Here is a 20,357-nt window from a genome sequence, read left to right on the forward strand (position 1 = left end):
TCTGACAGTCGACTACCAAAACAGCTGCTGTATGGACAGCTGAGCCAGGGCAAGCGCTCAGTTGGAGGGCAGAAGAAACATTTCAAAAACTGACTCAAAGTGTCCCTCAAAGACCTCAACATCAATCCCAGTAACTGGGAATCGCTTGCTCTGGACCGCCCAACCAGGTGGAGCAAGACCACTAAAGGAGCGTATGCAGCAGAAATCAGACGCACCGCAGAGGCTCAGAGGAAACGCGCCGCGCGCAAGGCTCGAGCTACCTCCACTTCCACTGCAGCACCTACCCTCGTGTGTCCCACATGTGGGCGAGCTTTCAGGGCCCGGATTGGCCTCACCTCCGGACCCACAGTCACAAACCCTCCACCTGACAGAAGTCGTGGTCGTCTTCGACTCCAAAGGACAAACAACACCACCTTTCTCCTGCCACACCATCCGATTAAGCTGTAAGAATGGCCATCTATTGGAACCCCCGTTGGTCTGAGAGGGGATACAAAAAGCACCCAAGCAAGTGCCCCAGAATCCTGCTAACACTTACCCTGTGATCATTATCATTACAACTGGGCAGCACAGAGACACGGCAGTTAGCATAACGCTTTTACAGTGCTGGTAACCTGGGTTCAATTCCCACTGCTGTCTCTGAGCAGTCTGTACATTCGCCCTGTGACCCTGTGAGTTTCCCCCGGGCACTCTGCTTTCCTCCCACGTTCCAAAGACGTACAGGTTAGTAGGTTAACTGGTCACATGGGTGGAGCTCATGGGCTGGAAGGGCGTGTTACTATGCTGTACGTTTAAATAAATAATCGGGAATCAGCTACTCGTTGTTCACTCCAATGGGATTTATGAAGTCTGCTTTAAACCATGAAAAAGATATCAACTCGGACAGTGCAGCACTCACTCGGAACTGCACTGTATGACGGTCAGGATTTGCGCTCAGGTCTCAGAGGCAAGTATGTTCCCAGCATAGTCCAGGGCAGCAATCGACTCCTGCCCTTTCCAAGGACACTAGTACATAAGCAAGAAGTGTCTGCATTTGTACAGAGCAGACAGGCCAGCAAAAAAATCTCCCTCCTACTCCGATCTAATTATGTTTCAAAGGTATCTTTAATGACAGAGAAATGTATACAATATACATCCTGAAATGCTTTTTCTTCGCAGACATCCACGAAAACAAAGAAGTGCCCCCAAAGAATGGATGACAGTTAAATGTCAGAACCCCAAAGTCCCCCTCAGCTCCCCTCCCTCCCGCGCGTAAGTGGCAACAAGCAACGATCCCCGTCCCCCCACCAGATATAAAAGCATCAGCACCCGCCACCGAGCACTCGAGTGTGAGCAAAGGAACAGCAGAGACACGGACTCGCAGTTACCCCAAAGACTACACTGTTCACCCGGCATTCGACATACCACAGGCTCGCTCTCTCCCTGACAAGGGAGAAACAGGTGTCTCCGTTTCACTTCTGTTACATCACCTACATCTTATCCCCTCTTCAATCTACTTCATACCACTTGAACAAGCACTGGTCACCTCTTCACCTTTAACAGACGCTGCCCCCTCACTCTACACAAAGTAGTTAATAACACTTTAACTGCATTTCAATTTGTGTTTTTTAGAGAGACAAACACTTTGTTAGTTATAACTCTGGGCAGAGGTACCGTGCATCTTCAGGATAAGTTTCAGAACTCCCTTTCTACTGACGTGTTTCATCAATACTTTGCAGTGCTGCACCTTGCCAACTGTACCTTGTGAGTAGGAAGGAAAAAGCCCCTTATACTAATTGGATGGAGAAGGGGTTGTAGGGCTGGCTGTAGGCAAGATCACAGACTGAACCTGAACCAGCTCTGTACAGCTGGAAGAGCCCCTACCAGGAGCCGGCTTCAATCCCTGATCTCTGGCGCTGTCTGTGTAGCGTTTGCACATTATCTCAGTCAGTGACTGCATGAGATTCCTCTGGGTGTTCCGGGTTCCTAAGATCCCAAAGGTGTGAAGGTTGGCAGGTAAGTTGCCCCTGGTGTACAGGTAAGTGACAGCATCATAGGTGGGGGCTGTGGATGAGAATTTAAACTGGGATTAATGCAGGGTTAGTGCAAAGTCATGCTTCAGTCAGCACAGACATTGTGGGCTGAAGGGCCTGTTTCTGTACTCTATGGTGGTTGACAGCAAGTGTGGACTTGGACCAGTCTCTCTGCTATATCTACGTTGAGCTAGCTCCCTCTTCTCCATTTTCTGACCCATTCTTCAATGGTTATCTCACCTGTTTAAGCTTCCTATTCAGCAGTGCAATGCTACAGTGAGTGCCGTGCTTTGAGTCAGTGCCACTCACTCAGTGTGCTGGATACGTGGCAGAGCTATCCATGTACCTACAACAGGTCTCTGGATTAAACGGGCATCACAGAAATGAGCCACTGACCCCCACCATCAGCGAGGAACTGAAAGCTTAATCAGCATCCACAAGTGGCCTGTTCTAATGGCCGACACAGAGCCCCTTGAAAGCTGCTTCAATTATGAAGATGTATTTTTTTAATTAGTTCTTGTTGCATAATGATGTCTTCAGCTTCATGTGGTCATGGTCATCAAGTAAAAAATTCATGAGTCGCTGCTTTCTATCCAACAAGCTGATGAAATATTCACTAGTGATGAATTTTGCAAAAAACTGAAGAGGTGAAAAGCCTCTAGGCAGCCCTGCAGCATTTCTCCAATCCCCAGTCAGTCTGTAAGGCTGATAGATGCCCCACGGGTAAGACCAACTTCTTTCATCATTTCTTCATCTTCCAGTGTACAGTCACCCCACCAACACCCTCACTACATCGAAGATTGAATGCTCTCCGTGACAGATCTTTTAACTACTTTTTCTTTCTGGCATACCAACAGTTGTTACCCGTCTAATTAGTCCCAACTGTTGCCTCATTTTTATTTCACTTTATTTAGAGATGTAAGCAGGGTTAACAGGTCCTTCCAGCCCAACAAGCCTGCGTTGCCTAACTATACACCCAATTAACCTACTAACCCACACGCCTTTGGAATGTGGGTGGAACCCGGAGCACCCAAAAGCAACCCACACAGTCACGGGCAGAACGTAGAAACCCCTTACACACAGTGGCAGGAATTGGACCTGGATCGCCTGCACCGTAAATGCTGTTATGCTAACCCCTGCACCATATGTTCTTGCAAGGCAGAGTTTATGATTCTTCATCCTCTTCTACCTCTCCCTTTCCCGGTTAATGAACCACCTGCCACCATCTGACACTTGGAACAAGAACTGAATTCCACTTCTATTGGGTTGAACCAGCTACTTCTAGGCTGATCTGCCATTCAATATCACAAGCTGCCGTGCAATCAGCCCCCCACAGCCTGCAGTACACTGAGCCACCGCTGCTCCTGCAGTGCCGTCAGAGGCAACAGCTGAACAATATTCTTCAGCACGAGATTCTGCAGTCCCGATGAAGGGTCTCGGCCTGAAATGTCAACTCTTTACACCTCTCCATAGATGCTGCCTGACCTGCTGAGTTCCTCCAGCACTTTGCGTGAATGGCATCCAACCTGAAATGACTTCTTATTTGTGACTGGAGTGGTCAGTACAGTTGCTGGCGTTCAACACAATGACGGGATTCTGAAGCACTCTACAATCTGATTCTGATGAAGTTGGAGGGGGCCATTACTTCAACTACTGTTTACTGGATCACCTAACAGATTCATCCTCAGATGCCAATCTTTTAAATTAAACAATCATCATCATAAATTAATTTTATTATTTGCACTTGCTGATCTGAATTTTGCTTAAACATAATCCAATAATCATGTTGTCTGTAGCGCTATTTCAACACTGATACACGCAAATCCACCTTATTTCCAATTTCCTCACAACATAAAAAGTCCTTTGGAGCCACTAACAGATACTATGTTGGCAATTCCCTGAACCTACCAATTTTCCCTGTAACCTATTCTCCCCACATTCTCAACAATTTTGCCAGATTCAACCTATGGATTAGAGGCAATTGATGGTGGTGGATTAGCCTACCAACCCATATTATCGATAGAAGATGGGAGGAAATTGGAACACCCAGAGGAAATCCTCAAGCCCACATGGACAATGTACAAACTTCACACAGACAGCAGTAGAGGTCAATGTTGAACCTGGGTCTCTGTGTGGCAGTGGCTCTACTGCCTGTGTCATTGTGAGACAAATTAGCCCATTCCAGCTTACAATGATTCCTTTCTTTCTTTCTTTTTCAATCTTTTTATTAATATCAACATGGTAAGATTAATACATAGTTATCAGGATTACAAAATTATAAAATTAAAATGAACATAAAAGGATACACAAGCAATAAGTACAATATAGTTAAGTCTTCCCAAATCATGAATGATACAAATATCATATGGACGAGACAAAAAAAACTAGGTATATCATGTTGAAAAAAAACAGAAAAAAGAAAAAGAGAAAAAAGAGAAAGAGAAAAAAAAATATTATTACCCCAAGAAAAACTAATCTAACAAACTAACCACTAACTAATAAAGAAAAAAAAGGAAAAAAGGGGGAAAAAATGGGCTGTTTATAGTATCTATAAAAAGACAAAGAATCATCAGTGTCACCAACTCCGATCCTTTCAACATATATATAATCAAAACCGGAAAAACAAATAGGATTGGAACAGGGTCAAATTACATCATGTGAAAATATTGAATAAATGGCCTTCAAGTCTTTTCAAATTTAATAGAAGGGTCATATATGACACTTTTAATTTTTTCCAAATTTAGACATAACATAGTTTGAGAAAACCAATGAAATATGGTAGGGGGATTAATTTCTTTCCAATTCAACAAAATAGATCTTTTAGCCATTAATGTAAGAAATGCAATCATCCAACAAGCAGAAGAAGATAAATGAATTGCAATAGTGAAACTCTGTCCCATGAAATCTCACTGACTTTGACCTGCCAGAAGCATCACACCAAAGCCGAGTCTGAGCTTATAGTCATATGCACAAGTACATGCACATACACGGGTATAATGAGAAGCTTCCTTGTAGCAGCATCACACAGAGCAGAGCAGAATGAAAGAAATTCAGATTACAATTCTTACCGAGAGTTTTGGCCCGTTCCTCCCTGCGCTGTCTAGCAAGCCGCTGCCTCTCCTCTACCTTCAGAGCATCTGGAAGCAGATTGAGAGAGAAGAGTTACTACTGTTCCATCGTGCCTAACGCACTGGCAGGCAGCTCCCAGTGGGAACACCGGTTCGTGTTGTGTGAGAGGGGTAGGAGCAAAAAATGCTGGTCAACAAAACTGCAAAGGGCCAACACCTTCAGGTTCCTCCAGTCCAGTGAACGGCAGAGCTAGGAAGAAGATGAAGATCCTTCTCACTCCTCATCGCTCCCAGGGAAGGAGAGTTTGAAAATCACAGTGCCAAAGCCACCCCTTCTCTTCAACCGTGCTTCAAAGTTCAAAGTTAATTTATTAACAAACTACATACATGTCACCGTATATGACACTTGAGATTCATTTTCTTGCGGGAAATCACAGAAACTACAAGAAACACAATGAAATCAATGAAAGACCGCACCCAACAGGATGGACAAACAACCAGCGTACAAAAGACAACAAATTGTGCAAATTCGAAAGGGAGGGAAATAAATCAATAAACAAACAAACAAGCAAGCAATACATATCAAAAACGTGAAGGGAAGAGTCCTCAGAAGTAAGTCCAAAGGTTGTGGGCAAACAGCTCAGTGATTGAGTGAGTGAAGCTGAGTGAAGTTATCCCCTCTGGATCAAGAGCCTCATGGTTGAGGGGTAGTAACTGTTCCTGAACCTGGTGGTGTGAGTTCTGAAGCTCCTGCACCTTCTTCCTGAGGGCAGCTGCGAGAATAGGGCATGTCCCGGGCGGTGGGGTCCTCGATGATGGATGCTGCGACAGCACTTCACATAGGTGTGCTCAATGGTGGGGAGGGCTTGAACCATGATGGACTAGGCTGTATCCACTGCTTTTTGGAGGTTTTACCACATAAGGGCATTGCTGTTTCCCTACCAAGCCATGGTGCAACCAGTCAACATACTCTACACCACACATCTAGAAATTTTCAAAGTTTATCATATATCATATTGTGCCATCATATGAGGTAGCATATCATCATATCCAAAATGTACTTAGGGTATTCATGCCTTGGACAAATTGAATGCTATGTTCCCTGCATTGCTGTATTCTTCAGCCCTCTGCCTCCCCCCCCCCACCCACCTCCCAGCTTCATACATTATTCCCTTCTGCCATGCGTATGGTAGCACATTAGCATAGTGGTTAGAACTGAGGAAGATGGCAGCAGCAAACAAGGTGACCAAAGGCATCATCCTTCAGACAGTTCTTTGCTGCTGCTTCTTTCAAATATGTTTCTAATACTATTGGGACATGGGATTTACATTTTGATGGTGTGTTTCGGGCTGATTGAGCGACCTGGCGTTTTGCTGTCTCCGAGGGAATTCAGTGAGGTTTCAGGAGGAGTGTCAAGAATTCTAGAGGTGGGCCGTGAACCCACGATCAATTTGATTTCTTGCTGACCTCGCTGATTAAAGCATCGAGCAAGATGGATATCAACAAGGATGGAGCGGAAGGTGAGCGGGTGTTCAGCGCCTTCCACCTGCATTTGACTGGTCTCACTCCTCCTCTCGCTCGCTGCTGCCAGACGATGGTGCCAGCGTTTGGCTCTTGGGCAAGGCTCAAAATGATGCAGTTTGGCGACTGGACTCTGCACTTCATGTTATGATGTGTTTTTTTTTGTTTCTGGTAACTCCTTTTCTGTTGCTATTTTGATCAGAGCGGACTGGCTTGGCGGCCTGCAGTCAATGAACGACTCAGCACTAAACGGAACTTCACTGAAGCAAGCTGACTGGTTCAATGACTCTGTTATTCTGTATTTCTCCCTTGTTTTTGCCATTTGTCCGATAGGTTCTTTTTGTTTCCACATGTTGAAGTTTTCTTTTAACGGGTTCCAAGTTTTTCTTTGCTTTGTGGCCACCTGTGGCAAGACGAATCTCTGGGGTGTAACACGCATTCATACTTTGATAACAAATGTTTGTTGAATCTTTGAATCTTAATGCTTTACAGCTCCAGATGATCCCAAATTATTTATCTCCAACAGTGGTGGATGCTCTGTCATGCAATATACCTAAAGCTGAGAAAAATGGATATTTGAGAAGCTGGTTTACTGATGGAAACTGATACCAGAGCAATCACATTCTAATTCAAAAGTGGCCCAGGGTCAAGTACCCACGTAGACAATTAATGCTTCTGTTTTTAAAATGTACTTTGACAAGCAAAGGGATCATTCAGCCCTCCAAGTCCATGCTGGCTCTCAGGGGGTGCAATTCCATTAGTCTCATTGGTTCCTTCCTTATTTCTTTGTGATTCTTCAATTTATTCTTCCTCTTACTCATGCTTACCACACCCTTTTGTTCTTGTATAAACAGTGAGGTGTGATGTCAAAGTTCAAAGTAAATTTATTATCGGAGTACATACATGCTACCATATACAACCCCGAGATTCATTTTCAAATGAGCATAACTCAAAAAACTGGCAACAGAATAGTAACCATAATAGAATCAACTTGTGTTCAACCAATGTGCAAAAGACAACTGTGCAACAACAAAAAGAAATAATAAGTAAATAAATAAGCAATCAATATCGAGAATATGAGATGAAGAGTCCTTGAAAGTGAGTCCATAGCTGAGGCAACATTTCAGTGATGGGGCAAGTGAAGTTATCCCCTCTGCTTCAGAGCCTGATGGCTATGGGGAGGTTTCAGTGATGGGGCAAGTGAAGTTATCCCCTCTGCTTCAGAGCCTGATGGCTATGGGGAGGTTTCAGTGATGGGGCAAGTGAAGTTATCCCCTCTGCCTCAGAGCCTGATGGCTATGGGGAGGTTTCAGTGATGGGGCAAGTGAAGTTATCCCCTCTGCTTCAGAGTCTGATGGCTATGGGGAGGTTTCAGTGATGGGGCAAGTGAAGTTATCCCCTCTGACTCAGAGCCTGATGGCTATGGGGAGGTTTCAGTGATGGGGCAAGTGAAGTTATCCCCTCTGCTTCAGAGCCTGATGGCTATGGGAGGGGTTTCAGTGATGGGGCAAGTGAAGTTATCCCCTCTGCTTCAGAGCCTGATGGCTATGGGAGGGGTTTCAGTGATGGGGCAAGTGAAGTTATCCCCTCTGCTTCAGAGCCTGATGGCTATGGGGAGGTTTCAGTGATGGGGCAAGTGAAGTTATCCCCTCTGCTTCAGAGTCTGATGGCTATGGGGAGGTTTCAGTGATGGGGCAAGTGAAGTTATCCCCTCTGCTTCAGAGTCTGATGGCTATGGGGAGGTTTCAGTGATGGGGCAAGTGAAGTTATCCCCTCTGCTTCAGAGCCTGATGGCTATGGGGAGGTTTCAGTGATGGGGCAAGTGAAGTTATCCCCTCTGACTCAGAGCCTGATGGCTATGGGGAGGTTTCAGTGATGGGGCAAGTGAAGTTATCCCCTCTGACTCAGAGCCTGATGGCTATGGGGAGGTTTCAGTGATGGGGCAAGTGAAGTTATCCCCTCTGACTCAGAGCCTGATGGCTATGGGGAGGTTTCAGTGATGGGGCAAGTGAAGTTATCCCCTCTGCTTCAGAGCCTGATGGCTATGGGGAGGTTTCAGTGATGGGGCAAGTGAAGTTATCCCCTCTGCTTCAGAGTCTGATGGCTATGGGGAGGTTTCAGTGATGGGGCAAGTGAAGTTATCCCCTCTGCTTCAGAGTCTGATGGCTATGGGGAGGTTTCAGTGATGGGGCAAGTGAAGTTATCCCCTCTGCCTCAGAGCCTGATGGCTATGGGGAGGTTTCAGTGATGGGGCAAGTGAAGTTATCCCCTCTGCTTCAGAGCCTGATGGCTATGGGGAGGTTTCAGTGATGGGGCAAGTGAAGTTATCCCCTCTGCTTCAGAGCCTGATGGCTATGGGGAGGTTTCAGTGATGGGGCAAGTGAAGTTATCCCCTCTGCTTCAGAGCCTGATGGCTATGGGGAGGTTTCAGTGATGGGGCAAGTGAAGTTATCACCTTTGGTTCAAGCTCCTGATTGTTGAGGGGTAATAACTCTTCCTGAACCTGGTCCTGTGAGTCCCCAGTACCTTCTTCCTGATGGCAGCAGTGCGGGAGAGTATCTCCTGGGTGGAGAGGGTCCCTGATGATGGATGCTGTCTTCCTGCGACAACGCTTTGTGTAGATGTGCTGGATGGTGGGGACTGCTTTACCCGTGATAGACTGGGCAGTATCTGCTACTTTTTGTAGGATTTACAGTTGCTGACTGATCTGCTAGCACAACCTTACATAAGGGAGGAAACCAGAACACATGGTGCAAACGCACTGTCACAAGAACGTCCAAATTCCACAGGAACAGCAGCCAAGTTCGGGATCAAATCCGAGTATTTGCACTGTGTGGCATCAGCACTAACAGCAGCACCACTGTGCTGCCCACTGTACCGTTTCTTTACACTTCTAATCAACTCATCTTCAAAACATTATGGCATTTCCTTACCAACATTCTTCCATAAATTGGGACATGTTCGGCACAACTTTGTGGGCCGAAGGGACTGTACTGTGCTGTAGGTTTTCTATGTTTCTAAATAAATTAGACAGATGTCCAGAAAAGAAACAGCAATGGGTGTTCAAATACTGGGCAGAGGCAGACTGAATGAGAAGAGATTGGTACAGGAACTAACACACAACCAGCTTGTTTCCATGGTATCTAATACACTTCACTTGGATTAAAGAAAAAACAAAAGTCCCTGGAACACTACCGTAGGAAGATGCCAAACACCTGGAGCTGACATTGATGGAGAAAGATGTGCAGGGAATTGACAGCTGGCTGAAGATGGAGATGGAATGGATCCATTTAAAAGCAGTCAGCCCTACTATCCAGAGGCACAAACCGGACTGGGATGTCTCTGGGATTCACACTCTCTTCTTTGCCTGCATTCAGATCCCACTTGCACCAGGACACAGATCACGTAGACAATTTGGCTGAATTTTCTTTGGCTCTAGATTTCAGGAAGCACATCCCCCTGCCCTCCCCCTCCACCAAAGAATTGCTGTAATGGATCGGAACTGGGCTAGGTACAGCAGGAAGAAATTACTTAATACTCAGTCACAAAAATAACTCAAAAGGTTTGTCCCTGAAAGCACAAGAGACAGAGGTTGCAAGTTCATATCCTGTAACCGTGGTTCATCATGAAATAGGTCTGGGATTTGTCCACAAGTAAAGGCCGTTTCTGTGTTATTTACTGTTGCCTTACTAATGGACAGAGATGGTCCTTTTCAGATCTTCCAAAGAATATACACTCAGTGGCTAATTTATTAGGTACACCTGCTCATTAATGCAAATATCTTACCAGTCAATCATGTGGCAACAACTCAAAGCATTAAAAGCATGCAGATAGGGTCAAGAGGTTCAGTTGTCATTCGGAACAAACATTAGAATGTGGAAGAAATGTGATATAATTGACTTCCATCATGGAATATTATTGGTGCCTTTATTGAGTATTGAATATTATTGAGTATCTTGAAACTGCTGATCTGGGATTTTTACACACAGTCTCCACAGAATGGTGCAGAAAACAAAGATTTCTAGAGAGCGACAGTTCTGTGGGCAAAAATGACGTTAATGAGAGGTCAGAGGTAACAGGAAGGTGAGAGAAATTCGAATAACCACGCGTTACCTCAGTGGTTTTCAGACGAGCATCTCTGTATGCACAACACGTAACACCTTGAAGTGGATGGATGGGCTACAGCAGCAGAAGACCACGAACATACACTCAGTGGCCATTTTATTAGTTACAAGACATACCAAATAAAGAGGCCAGAGTATAGCTTCAAGAAGGCAAATCCATTCTCTGAGCCAATGGGAAACTTCGAGCTGCACCAAGTTGTCCCCCCCCCGCCCAAGCTGAACCTCCACCCTCCTCCCTTCACTGTATTCAGAAGTCTGGGCAACTAACCACGGAGCACTGCCAGTGCAGTGCGTGTATGCTTTTAATGGTGGTGTAGTTCCATGCTTTGTTTTAATGACACTCAGGCCAGGGGACAGCAGGGACTGTGTAGAGGATGTAGAGAGATTTTGTTGGAGATTAAAGGAATGAAGGAATATGAGGCTGGTACTGGGACGTAGCACTGAGATGAGAGATGAGCCATGAATTTGCTGACCACTGGACCAGACCAAATGGCCCACTCCACAATCTATTTCTTGTGTCCTGGAAGTCCTGATTTGTGAGCACTGCACCACGCTTTCATACTGGGATAAGAAGATGACTGAAGAGCTGAGCCTGCTGCCCACATGCATGAGGACACAAAGACTGGCCCCTTCACCCCTTTCTATCAGTTTGTGTCATGCTGGATTTTTAATTTCACCACCATTTTCCTGTACAGAACCACATCCTTTGATCACTTGTTCATCAGCGACTGAGCATTCACAACCCTCCAGGTGCAGAAGTTCCATCGAGGATTCACCAGATTCTCTGAAGAAATCTCTCATCTCTATACTGAATCACTGAACACCTAATTTGGAGCCAGTGGCTCCCTGGTTCTGGACTCCCCAACCACTGGGAACAGAGGCTCCACGTCTACCTTGACAAGCCCCATATGAGATTCACATCCTTCAATTAAATCTTTGATGGAAAGATTGAAAGGTGAAGCACACCACTCACCATGGGTGTAAGAACTTGGGAAACAGGAGGAAAAGTATGCTAAGTGGCCTCATGATCCAAGATCAAAAAGGAGCTTCCAACCAGTGCCAGACAGATAGCACTGCCAAATGCAGATGGCAATGAGAAAGGTGCCAAGAGCCAAAAGTAATGACAAGATAAAATTAGCTTTATTTGCTGCATGTACACTGAAACTTACAGTGATATGTGTTGTTTACATCAAAGACAAACACAGTCCAAGGATTGTGCCGGGGGCAGCTTGCAAGTATCACCACACTTCCTTCGACAACATAGCATGTTCATGACTCGCTAACCCTAAGCGCACATCTTTGGAAGGTGGGAAGAGGTCGGAGCAGCAGGAGGAAGCCCACGTGGTCACGGGGAGAACGTACAATCTCTCGACAGATAGTAGTATCAGGAACTGAACCCTGATCAATGATCGCTGGTGCTGTAAAGCAATCATTCTAACCTCTACACACCCATGCAATGTGATTTCAGGATACAATTAGATCAGAGCCAAAATAAAAGTATCAGAGTGACAGTGGTGTGAAATGGTAGCCAAATAGTCACAAAGATGGCAGGGACCTTATCTGGCAGAGAAATTCTAAGAGTTGGGGGGAGGGAGAAAGAACAGTGACTAATCAGCATGATCTTTTTTAGGTTCTGCTCTGTCTCAGATTGTTGGTTACTCAAGAGTGTACTGTTGACCTTGGAGATCTCCCTGTTCCCCAGTGTCACGAGAGCTACAGTGTCTACCTCACCGAGAGTTGGCTCCTCAGTTAAACAGCTCATTTAAGGAATGTGATGACACTTCCAGCACTGAGCTCATGTGACAGCGTGGAGAGCCTGTTCCAGAATCTGTAATGAGCTTTAAACCCCAGGGCATTCTCATTCAGCAATGAGCACGACGCCAACCATGCTGTTGTCGATATACAGTAGTTACGGCGGCTCTCCTGAAATGTGGCCCCAGACCAAGCTGTAGGCAGCACAGGTTCACTGAGCCAGTGGGAACGTCCTGGCTGCAAAGACTGTGTGTTTGGGTTCTACGCTGGAGATTTTGGCACAAAAATCTAGGTTTACACACCAATGTTGTAGAGAGGGAGCTCTACACTTACCGCACAGGACATGGCCTAATGATCATCTGTTGCTGAAGGGCAGCACAGTAGTGTAGTCGTGGAGTTCAACTCCTGCTCCTGTCAGTATAGTGTTTGTACGTTCTCCTTGTGACCACGTGCGTTTCCTCTAGCTTCCTCCCAAATTTTGAAGATGTACGGTTAGGTATGCTTTGGGCATGCTATGGTGGTGCTGGATAATGGCTGCTTCCCCCCTCCTGATGAAGGGCCTCGGCCAAAATGTCAACAGTATTCCTTTCCATGGATGCTGCCTGGCCTGCTGAGTTCCTCGAGGATTTTGTGTGCGTTACTCTGGATTCCCAGCATCTGCTGAATCTCTTGCGTTCTGCCTTTTAAAATCCTTCTCTGTTGCGAAGTACTTCGCTTGTCAGAGGCTGTGAAAGGTGTTACATAAATTAGCATTCATCCTTCAGTCGCTGCAGTTTCTGGTGCCGTTCGAGGCACTGCAGTGATCACAGATGGGACGGAACGGTGGGGGAGGTGAGAGAGTGAGGCAATTTGTAGGCTGCTTAGAATTTGAAACAGAATCAGATTTCTATTATCACTAACTCAAACGATGTGAAATTTTATATAACTGCGGCAGCAAAGCAATAGATTTGATGTTGAAATGATATTTGGTGCCATTGACAGAATGATGCTTGGGTAAGGATTCAAAGTCATGCAAAAACTCCAACTCTCAACTGCAGGGAGAGCCGCCAGTACCTCAGGCACTTCCACGTACCCAAGCACCTAATTGCCCGAAGAATACAGAAGCAGGGAAATGTTAATTTTAAAAATGCACCACTACATTACGCGGCTGGCATAATGTAGAGTGGGTTTCCTCCCACGTTCCAAAGATGTATGGGTTAGGGTGAGAGAGTTGTGGGCACGCTATGCTGGCAATGGAAGTGTGGTCCAGCACTATCCTCCATTTGGTTTGAAGCAAAACAAAGCATTTTGCCGTATGTTTCAATATATATGCGGCAAATAGTACTAATCTCTTTTTAATCTTTTGACAGAGAACATGGGCTCAGGTGCTCAGTGACCTTGAGACAGACAGCACTGTCCTTGTCTCCCAGGTCCGTTCAAACTGGCACAGGATGTGACACACAGAACGGGTGGGAGAACCACCTTCACAGCGTGTGCTTTCACATCAGCAGCTCTCTGCACTTGCCCCCTGAGGAGGTGTGTTATTAAAAATACCAATGCCTTTCTATCTGGCTGCAGCTGACACGGGAGCAGACCGGCTGAACTGGCAACCCAGCTGGCCCCTGTGCAAACTGACGGCTACCTGACAAAGCCAAGAGCTGCCATTAACTCATTCACTGCCAAGCACCTCACTCCGTGCTAACAAGCAAGGAAGGCAACACTTTTGTCTCGGCTTACCATCACCTTGCACTCTTCAGGCCACAACAGGATGGGGAGGATTTCAACGGCAGTATTTGAGGAGACAGAGAGGGTGTTAAGTGGATAAGCTGGCAATACATTGCTTTCAGAACCTACCTAGGCTCAAAGATCCCTCGCATGACTAAGGGACCCAATAACCTACATCTACATTAGGCAGTTTCCAAGATTAGAAAAATAGAAACACAGAAAACCTACAGCACAATACAGGCCCTTCGGCCCACAAAGTTATGCCGACCATTTTGCTACCTCAGAAATTACTAGGCTTACCTATAGCCTTCTATTTTACTAAGCTCCAGGTACCTATCTAAAAGCCTCTTAAAAGACCCTATTGTATCCGCCTCCACCGCCATTGCTGGCAGCCCATTCCACACAGTCACCACTCTCTGAGTAAAAAACTTATCTCTGACATCTCCTCTGTACCTATTCCCCAGCACCTTAAACCTGAGTCCTCTTGAGGCAACTATTTCAGCCCTGGGAGAAAGCCTCTGACTATCCACACGATCAATGCCTCTCATCATCTTATACACTTCTATCAGGTCACCTCTCATCCTCCTTCGCTCCAAGGAGAAAAGGCCGAGTTCACTCAACCTATTCTCATAAGACCAGAACTGACCACAGTACTCCAAGTGGAGTCTGACCAGGGTCTTATTATGTTGACCAGGGTGCAACATTACCTCTCGGCTCCTAAATTCAATTCCACGATTGATGAAGGCCAACCATAAGTCAAACTGCGCGGCTGCTTTAAGCGTCCTATGGACTTGGACCCCATTGATGGGCTCTTATAGAGATCTCCCTCTCAACATCTTCATAAAGCAACACATGGCTCCCAGAGGAAGCTTTTCCAATCCCAGTGATAAATATCCATCCATATTGTAAGGGGATGAAAGATTTTAGAAAGGAAACAGTTTATTTCAGAATCTACTCATTAGAAACTAGTCTTTTATGATAAATCCTACACTGCTGTTACCTAAGTTCTGCCTACTACCTATAAGAATACGGTAATAATATTAATGCTAATAATATTATAATACTCTCCTTCTTTGCTCAGTATTGTCTCCGTTTCTCTTGATTCTAATGGCCTCTAAGATTGGGATCAGGGATGGAGCCTCTCAATCGCTGTTGTTGCTGTTCTCATTATTGTTACTGTTACTAACACAAGTATTTCCACATCTTTCTCCATTATTTCCACCAATCGTACAGCTACTCCCACTGCCCATACTGATCTATGTTCCTTATTGTACAGAGGTAGTCATTCAGCCCATTGAGTCTCCACCAGCTCTTAACAATACCACTTCCCTGCAAAACATTGATTCCTGCTAACTCTCCTACCAACCCACCTGCACAAGCAGGAGTTTCCAATGGCCAGTGAATCTCCCAGCACACGTCTGGGATCTGGGAAGGATCTAGAGTACTTGGAGAAAACCCAGGCAAGTCCAGCACCTGGAAGCAGTAAAATCCCACAGAGAGCACTGGAGTTCAGGACTGAATTTGGGTCTCTGGAACAGTGAGACAGCAGCACCGTGTTGCCTCCCATCCCCACTACCCCTATCACTTACCGTGGGCGCATACAAATCGACAGCACAGGAATCAATTTAGTGCATTGGTCATAGGAGAGCAACTGACATTAATTCCACTTTCTAGTTCCTGCTTTGTAACATGGATCAGGACAAAGTGAGTGCTTGTCCAAATACTTTATGAACGTGAGAGAGGCTCTCTGCCTCCAGCATTCTCTCAGGCAGTGGTCTCCAGTGCCCCCACCATTCACAAAGTGAGAAATTCTTTGAAGTAGCAAGTAAGAAAGCGACATTGTTGCAGGGTGCGAACCAGTGAAAAGAACACGGCTTGTTGGGAGTGAGGTTTATTTGAGCCAATATAAAGAAGCGAGGTTTCAGCAAAGCAGCCATTGTTTTAGAGTAGTCAGGCTTTGGCTCAACAGGCTTCAGCAAGAACAGATGGAAGCCAAGGGTTCTAAGTTGTTTGTTATCATTTGTTTTGATTGTGGAACTTGGGCTTGAGTTGTTGGAGCCAAAGGTATAGTGATCTCGGGGAGAAGAAGTGATCTAGGTGAATGCGAAACTCAAGAGGTTTCAGAGAGAAGACACAGGTAAAAACAGGGAAGCATTTTGATGGTCTGTAAATCCTTAGTTCTTAGTTCAGTATAGGACGGTTAAGGTGGTAGAATGCTCCTCTTGTCAGATGTGGGATTTAAGGTACCTAATGATCTCTCCAATGACTACCTCTGCAGTAAGTGCATCCAACTTCAGCCGCTGATTGACAAGGTCAAGGAACCGGGGATGGATGTACTCTGGATCATCAGCGAGACTGAAAACCTGAGTGATGAAACTTTTACTGAGGTGGTCACATCCAGCGAGCAAGGCTCAGGTAGTAGACAGGTGACCACAAGGAGAAGTAAGGATAGAGGATAGTCAGCAGTCGGTTCAGGGTTCCCCTGAGGGGCCATGTCCCTCAGCCACAAGGTGAAGGACATCGCTGGGGGGGGGGGGTAATTGACCTGTCAGGGCAGAGCAGCTGTAACCAGGCCAGTGGCCACTGTGGCGGCTGTGAGGCTCAGCAGGGAAGGGTAAAGTCATGAGAGCAATAGTGACAGGACAGTTAGAGAGACGGACAGGAGATTCAATAGTGAGGAGGACGGACAGGAGGTTCCATTGCTGTGAAAGAGACACCAGGATAGTGTGTTGCCTCTCAGATGCCAGAGCAGCTGCAGAATATTTTCAGGGAGCGGATGTGAGCAGCCAGAGGTCATCGTGCACATTGGTTCCAACGACAAAGGTAGAAAGCGAGAAGAGTTCCTGTGCAGAGAGTATAAGGAGTTAGGAAAGAGGCTGAAGAGGAGGATCTCCAAGGTAGTCATCTCAGAATTACTCCCTGTGTCACGTGCTATTCAGGGCAGGAATAGAATGATAGTACAGATGAATGAGTGGCTGAGGAACTGGTGCAGGGGGCAGGGTTTCAAATTCCTGGATCATTGGAATCTCTTCTGGGGCAGGGGTGACTGTACAAGAGGGTCGTGTTGTATCTAAACTGGAACGTCCTGGGCGGGAGGTTCACTGGTGTTACACAGAGGGTTTAAATTAGTTTGGCAGGGGGGTGGGAACCAGAGCACCAGGTGAGAAAGTGGAGGGATGGAGAGGAGCGTAGATGCCAGGGTCAGTAAAAACAGGCAGGAGTGATGTAATATGATAGGACAGATAGTTGAAGGGTAATTTTATTGCTAGAAGTACTGAAGGTAAAGGTGATGAGCTTCAAGCATGAAATTATGATGTTACAGGCACTACGGAGACTTGGTTGAGAAAGAAACAGGAATGAGTGATTAATGTTCCTGGTTTTAAATGTTTTAGAAAAGATAAGAGAGGGAGGAAAATGGGTTCAGGGGTGGGTTGCTCTACTAATCAGGGACAATATCCCAGCTGCACTCAGAGGGCTTGTCTACTGAGTCTATAAAGAGGGCCTTTAAAGATGGTGATCGGTTGGAGCTTAAAAGAGTTCAGAAGGAACTCAGAGTACAGATAAGGGGGGCAAAGGAGCAGTATAGGAGGAAGCTAGAACAAAAGCTGCAGAAAAAAAGCATGAAGGAGGTGTGGGATGGGATGAAGATCATCACCGGATGCGGTGCAAAGCGAGGGGCAAACATAAGTGGAGATGTGGAGAAAGCGAACCAGCTGAACAACTTCTTCAATAGGTTCGACAGCACAATCTCATCCTCACCGCAGAACTCCACACCAGGCTTACTTCCCTCACAGGAAAATAGCCACTCACAGGAGACCTTGCCCACGCCCAGGATTACGGCTGCACAGGTGGAAGGTCAACTGAGGAAGATCTGTACCAGCAAGGCGGCAGGACCGGATGGAGTTTCCCCACGATTACTGAGGGCCTGTGCGACTGAGCTGGGAGAACCACTACAGCGCATCTTCAACATGAGCCTGGAGCAGAGAAGAGTACCCAGACAGTGGAAAACATCCTGTATTGTCCCGGTACCGAAGAAACCACAACCAAAGGAGTTGAATGACTTCAGACCTGTTGCCTTGACGTCGCACGTGATGAAGACCATGGAGCGGCTGATAATACAGAATCTGAGGCCACAAACCAGGCACGCCCAGGATCCTCTTCAGTTTGCATATAAGGAGAAGGTGGGAGTGGAGGATGCTATCACGTATTTGCTGCACAAATCCCTCTCTCACCTAGATGGGGTCTGTGGTGCTGTGAGGATTACATTCCTGGACTTCTCTAGTGCCTTTAACACCATCCAGCCCAAGATCTTAAGGCACAAACTAACGGAGATGGGAGTAGACTCTCACATGGTGGATTGGATAGTGGACTACTTGACAAATAGACCTCAGTATGTGCGGTTGGGAGACTGTAGGTCTGACACAGTGGTCAGCAGCACAGGAGCGCCGCAGGGGACCGTGCTCTCTCTGGTCCTGTTCACCCTGTACACATCAGACTTCCAATATAACTCGGAGTCCTGCCATGTGCAGAAGTTCGCTGACGACACGGCCATAGTGGGGTGTGTCAGGAATGGACAGGAGGAGGAGTATAGGAAACTGATACAGGACTTTGTGATATGGTGCAACTCAAACTACCTGCGTCTCAATATCACCAAGACCAAGGAGATGGTGGTGGACTTTAGGAGCCAGTGATCATTAATGGAGAATGTGTGGAGCAGGTTAAGACCTACAAGTATCTGGGAGTACAGTTAGACGAGAAGCTAGACTGGACTGCCAACACAGATGCCTTGTGCAGGAAGGCACAAAGTCGACTGTACTTCCTTAGAAGGTTGGCGTCATTCAATGTTTGTAGTGAGATGCTGAAGATGTTCTATAGGTCAGTTGTGGAGAGTGCCCTCTTCTTTGTGGTGGCGTGTTGGGGAGGCAGCATTAAGAAGAGGGACGCCTCACATCTTAATAAGCTGGTAAGGAAGGCGGGCTCTGTCATGGGCAAAGTACTGGAGAGTATAACATCGGTAGCTGAGCGAAGGGCGCTGAGTAGGCTACGGTCAATTATGGAAAACCCTGAACATCCTCTACATAGCACCATCCAGAGACAGAGAAGCAGTTTCAGCGACAGGTTGCTATCGATGCAATGCTCCTCAGACAGGATGAAGAGGTCAATACTCCCCAATGCCATTAGGTTTTACAATTCAACCGCCAGGAGTAAGATATGTTAAAGTGCCGGGGTTGATTGTATTTAATGTATTTAAGTAAACTACTTAAGAACTTTTTAAAAGCTATTATTAATGCTTTTTGAGAGAGTGATTTAGATGCATATCATATTTTTACTGAGTTAAGTATTGTATGTAATTAGTTTTGCTACAACAAGTGTATGGGACATTGGAAAAAAATGTTGAATTTCCCCATGGGGATGAATAAAGTATCTATCTATCTATCTATCATATAGGTAGAACTCAAAAATAAAAAGGCTGCACTCATTCCGATGGGATTATACTACACGCACCCCAATAGCCAATAGGAACAGATATGCAGAAAGATTAAGAAAAGGTGGGAAAAGAACAGGATTATTGTGATGGGGACTTCACTACCCTAATGTAAAGCTGAACCTTCTTAGTGAGAGAAGAAGAGGCAGAACTTGTTAGGTGCCTCCAGCAGGGCTTCTGAATCGACATGTAGATTGCTCAACAAGAGAAGGGCTGTACTGGACCTGGTGATGAGGAATCTCACCTTCTGGAGCAGCCTACTACAAGGTACTTTGTCTTTCCCTTGCTAAAGTCACTGTTAACAATGCATTTCCCTCATCTATCTTCTTGGTTGCAACTTGAAAAAGCTCTGTTAGATTCATGGCATATGGTTTCACACATACAAATTCATGCTGATTATCTCTAATCAGTCCTTGCTTTTGCAAGTGTCTGAGGATCCTGTCCCACAACATGCCCACTAACTTTAGACTCACCAGTCTGTAGCTCCCAGGTTTTCCCTTGAAGCAGCCTTTACAGCTTTCCAGCATCTTACCCGTGGCTACTGATGAGATTAATATCTCTGCTGGAGGCCCACAATTTCTTGCCTGGCTTTCCACAATGTCTATTTCTATAGATAAAGGTAAGTATTGACCTTGTGGGAGAGATTAAACCGGAGCAGGTCAAATATGAAAGCATTAGGCAGGAACTAGGGAGA

At 45.9% G+C, this 20,357-nt stretch overlaps 1 protein-coding gene across 4 annotated transcripts in view; it reads right to left on the reverse strand.

Annotated features, from left to right (window-relative positions):
- Positions 1 to 20,357, reverse strand: part of map7d1a (MAP7 domain containing 1a) — a 308,464-nt gene that overhangs the window by 93,678 nt on the left and 194,429 nt on the right. For all 4 annotated transcript variants that reach the window (XM_073034371.1, XM_073034373.1, XM_073034372.1 and 1 more), the window contains exon 3: positions 5,078 to 5,146. In XM_073034371.1, the coding sequence (XP_072890472.1) occupies positions 5,078 to 5,146 (69 nt within the window). The remainder of the gene's footprint in view (positions 1 to 5,077; positions 5,147 to 20,357) is intronic.

Source organism: Hemitrygon akajei, chromosome 32, assembly GCF_048418815.1.
Source record: "Hemitrygon akajei chromosome 32, sHemAka1.3, whole genome shotgun sequence".
Classification (NCBI taxonomy): domain Eukaryota; kingdom Metazoa; phylum Chordata; class Chondrichthyes; order Myliobatiformes; family Dasyatidae; genus Hemitrygon; species Hemitrygon akajei.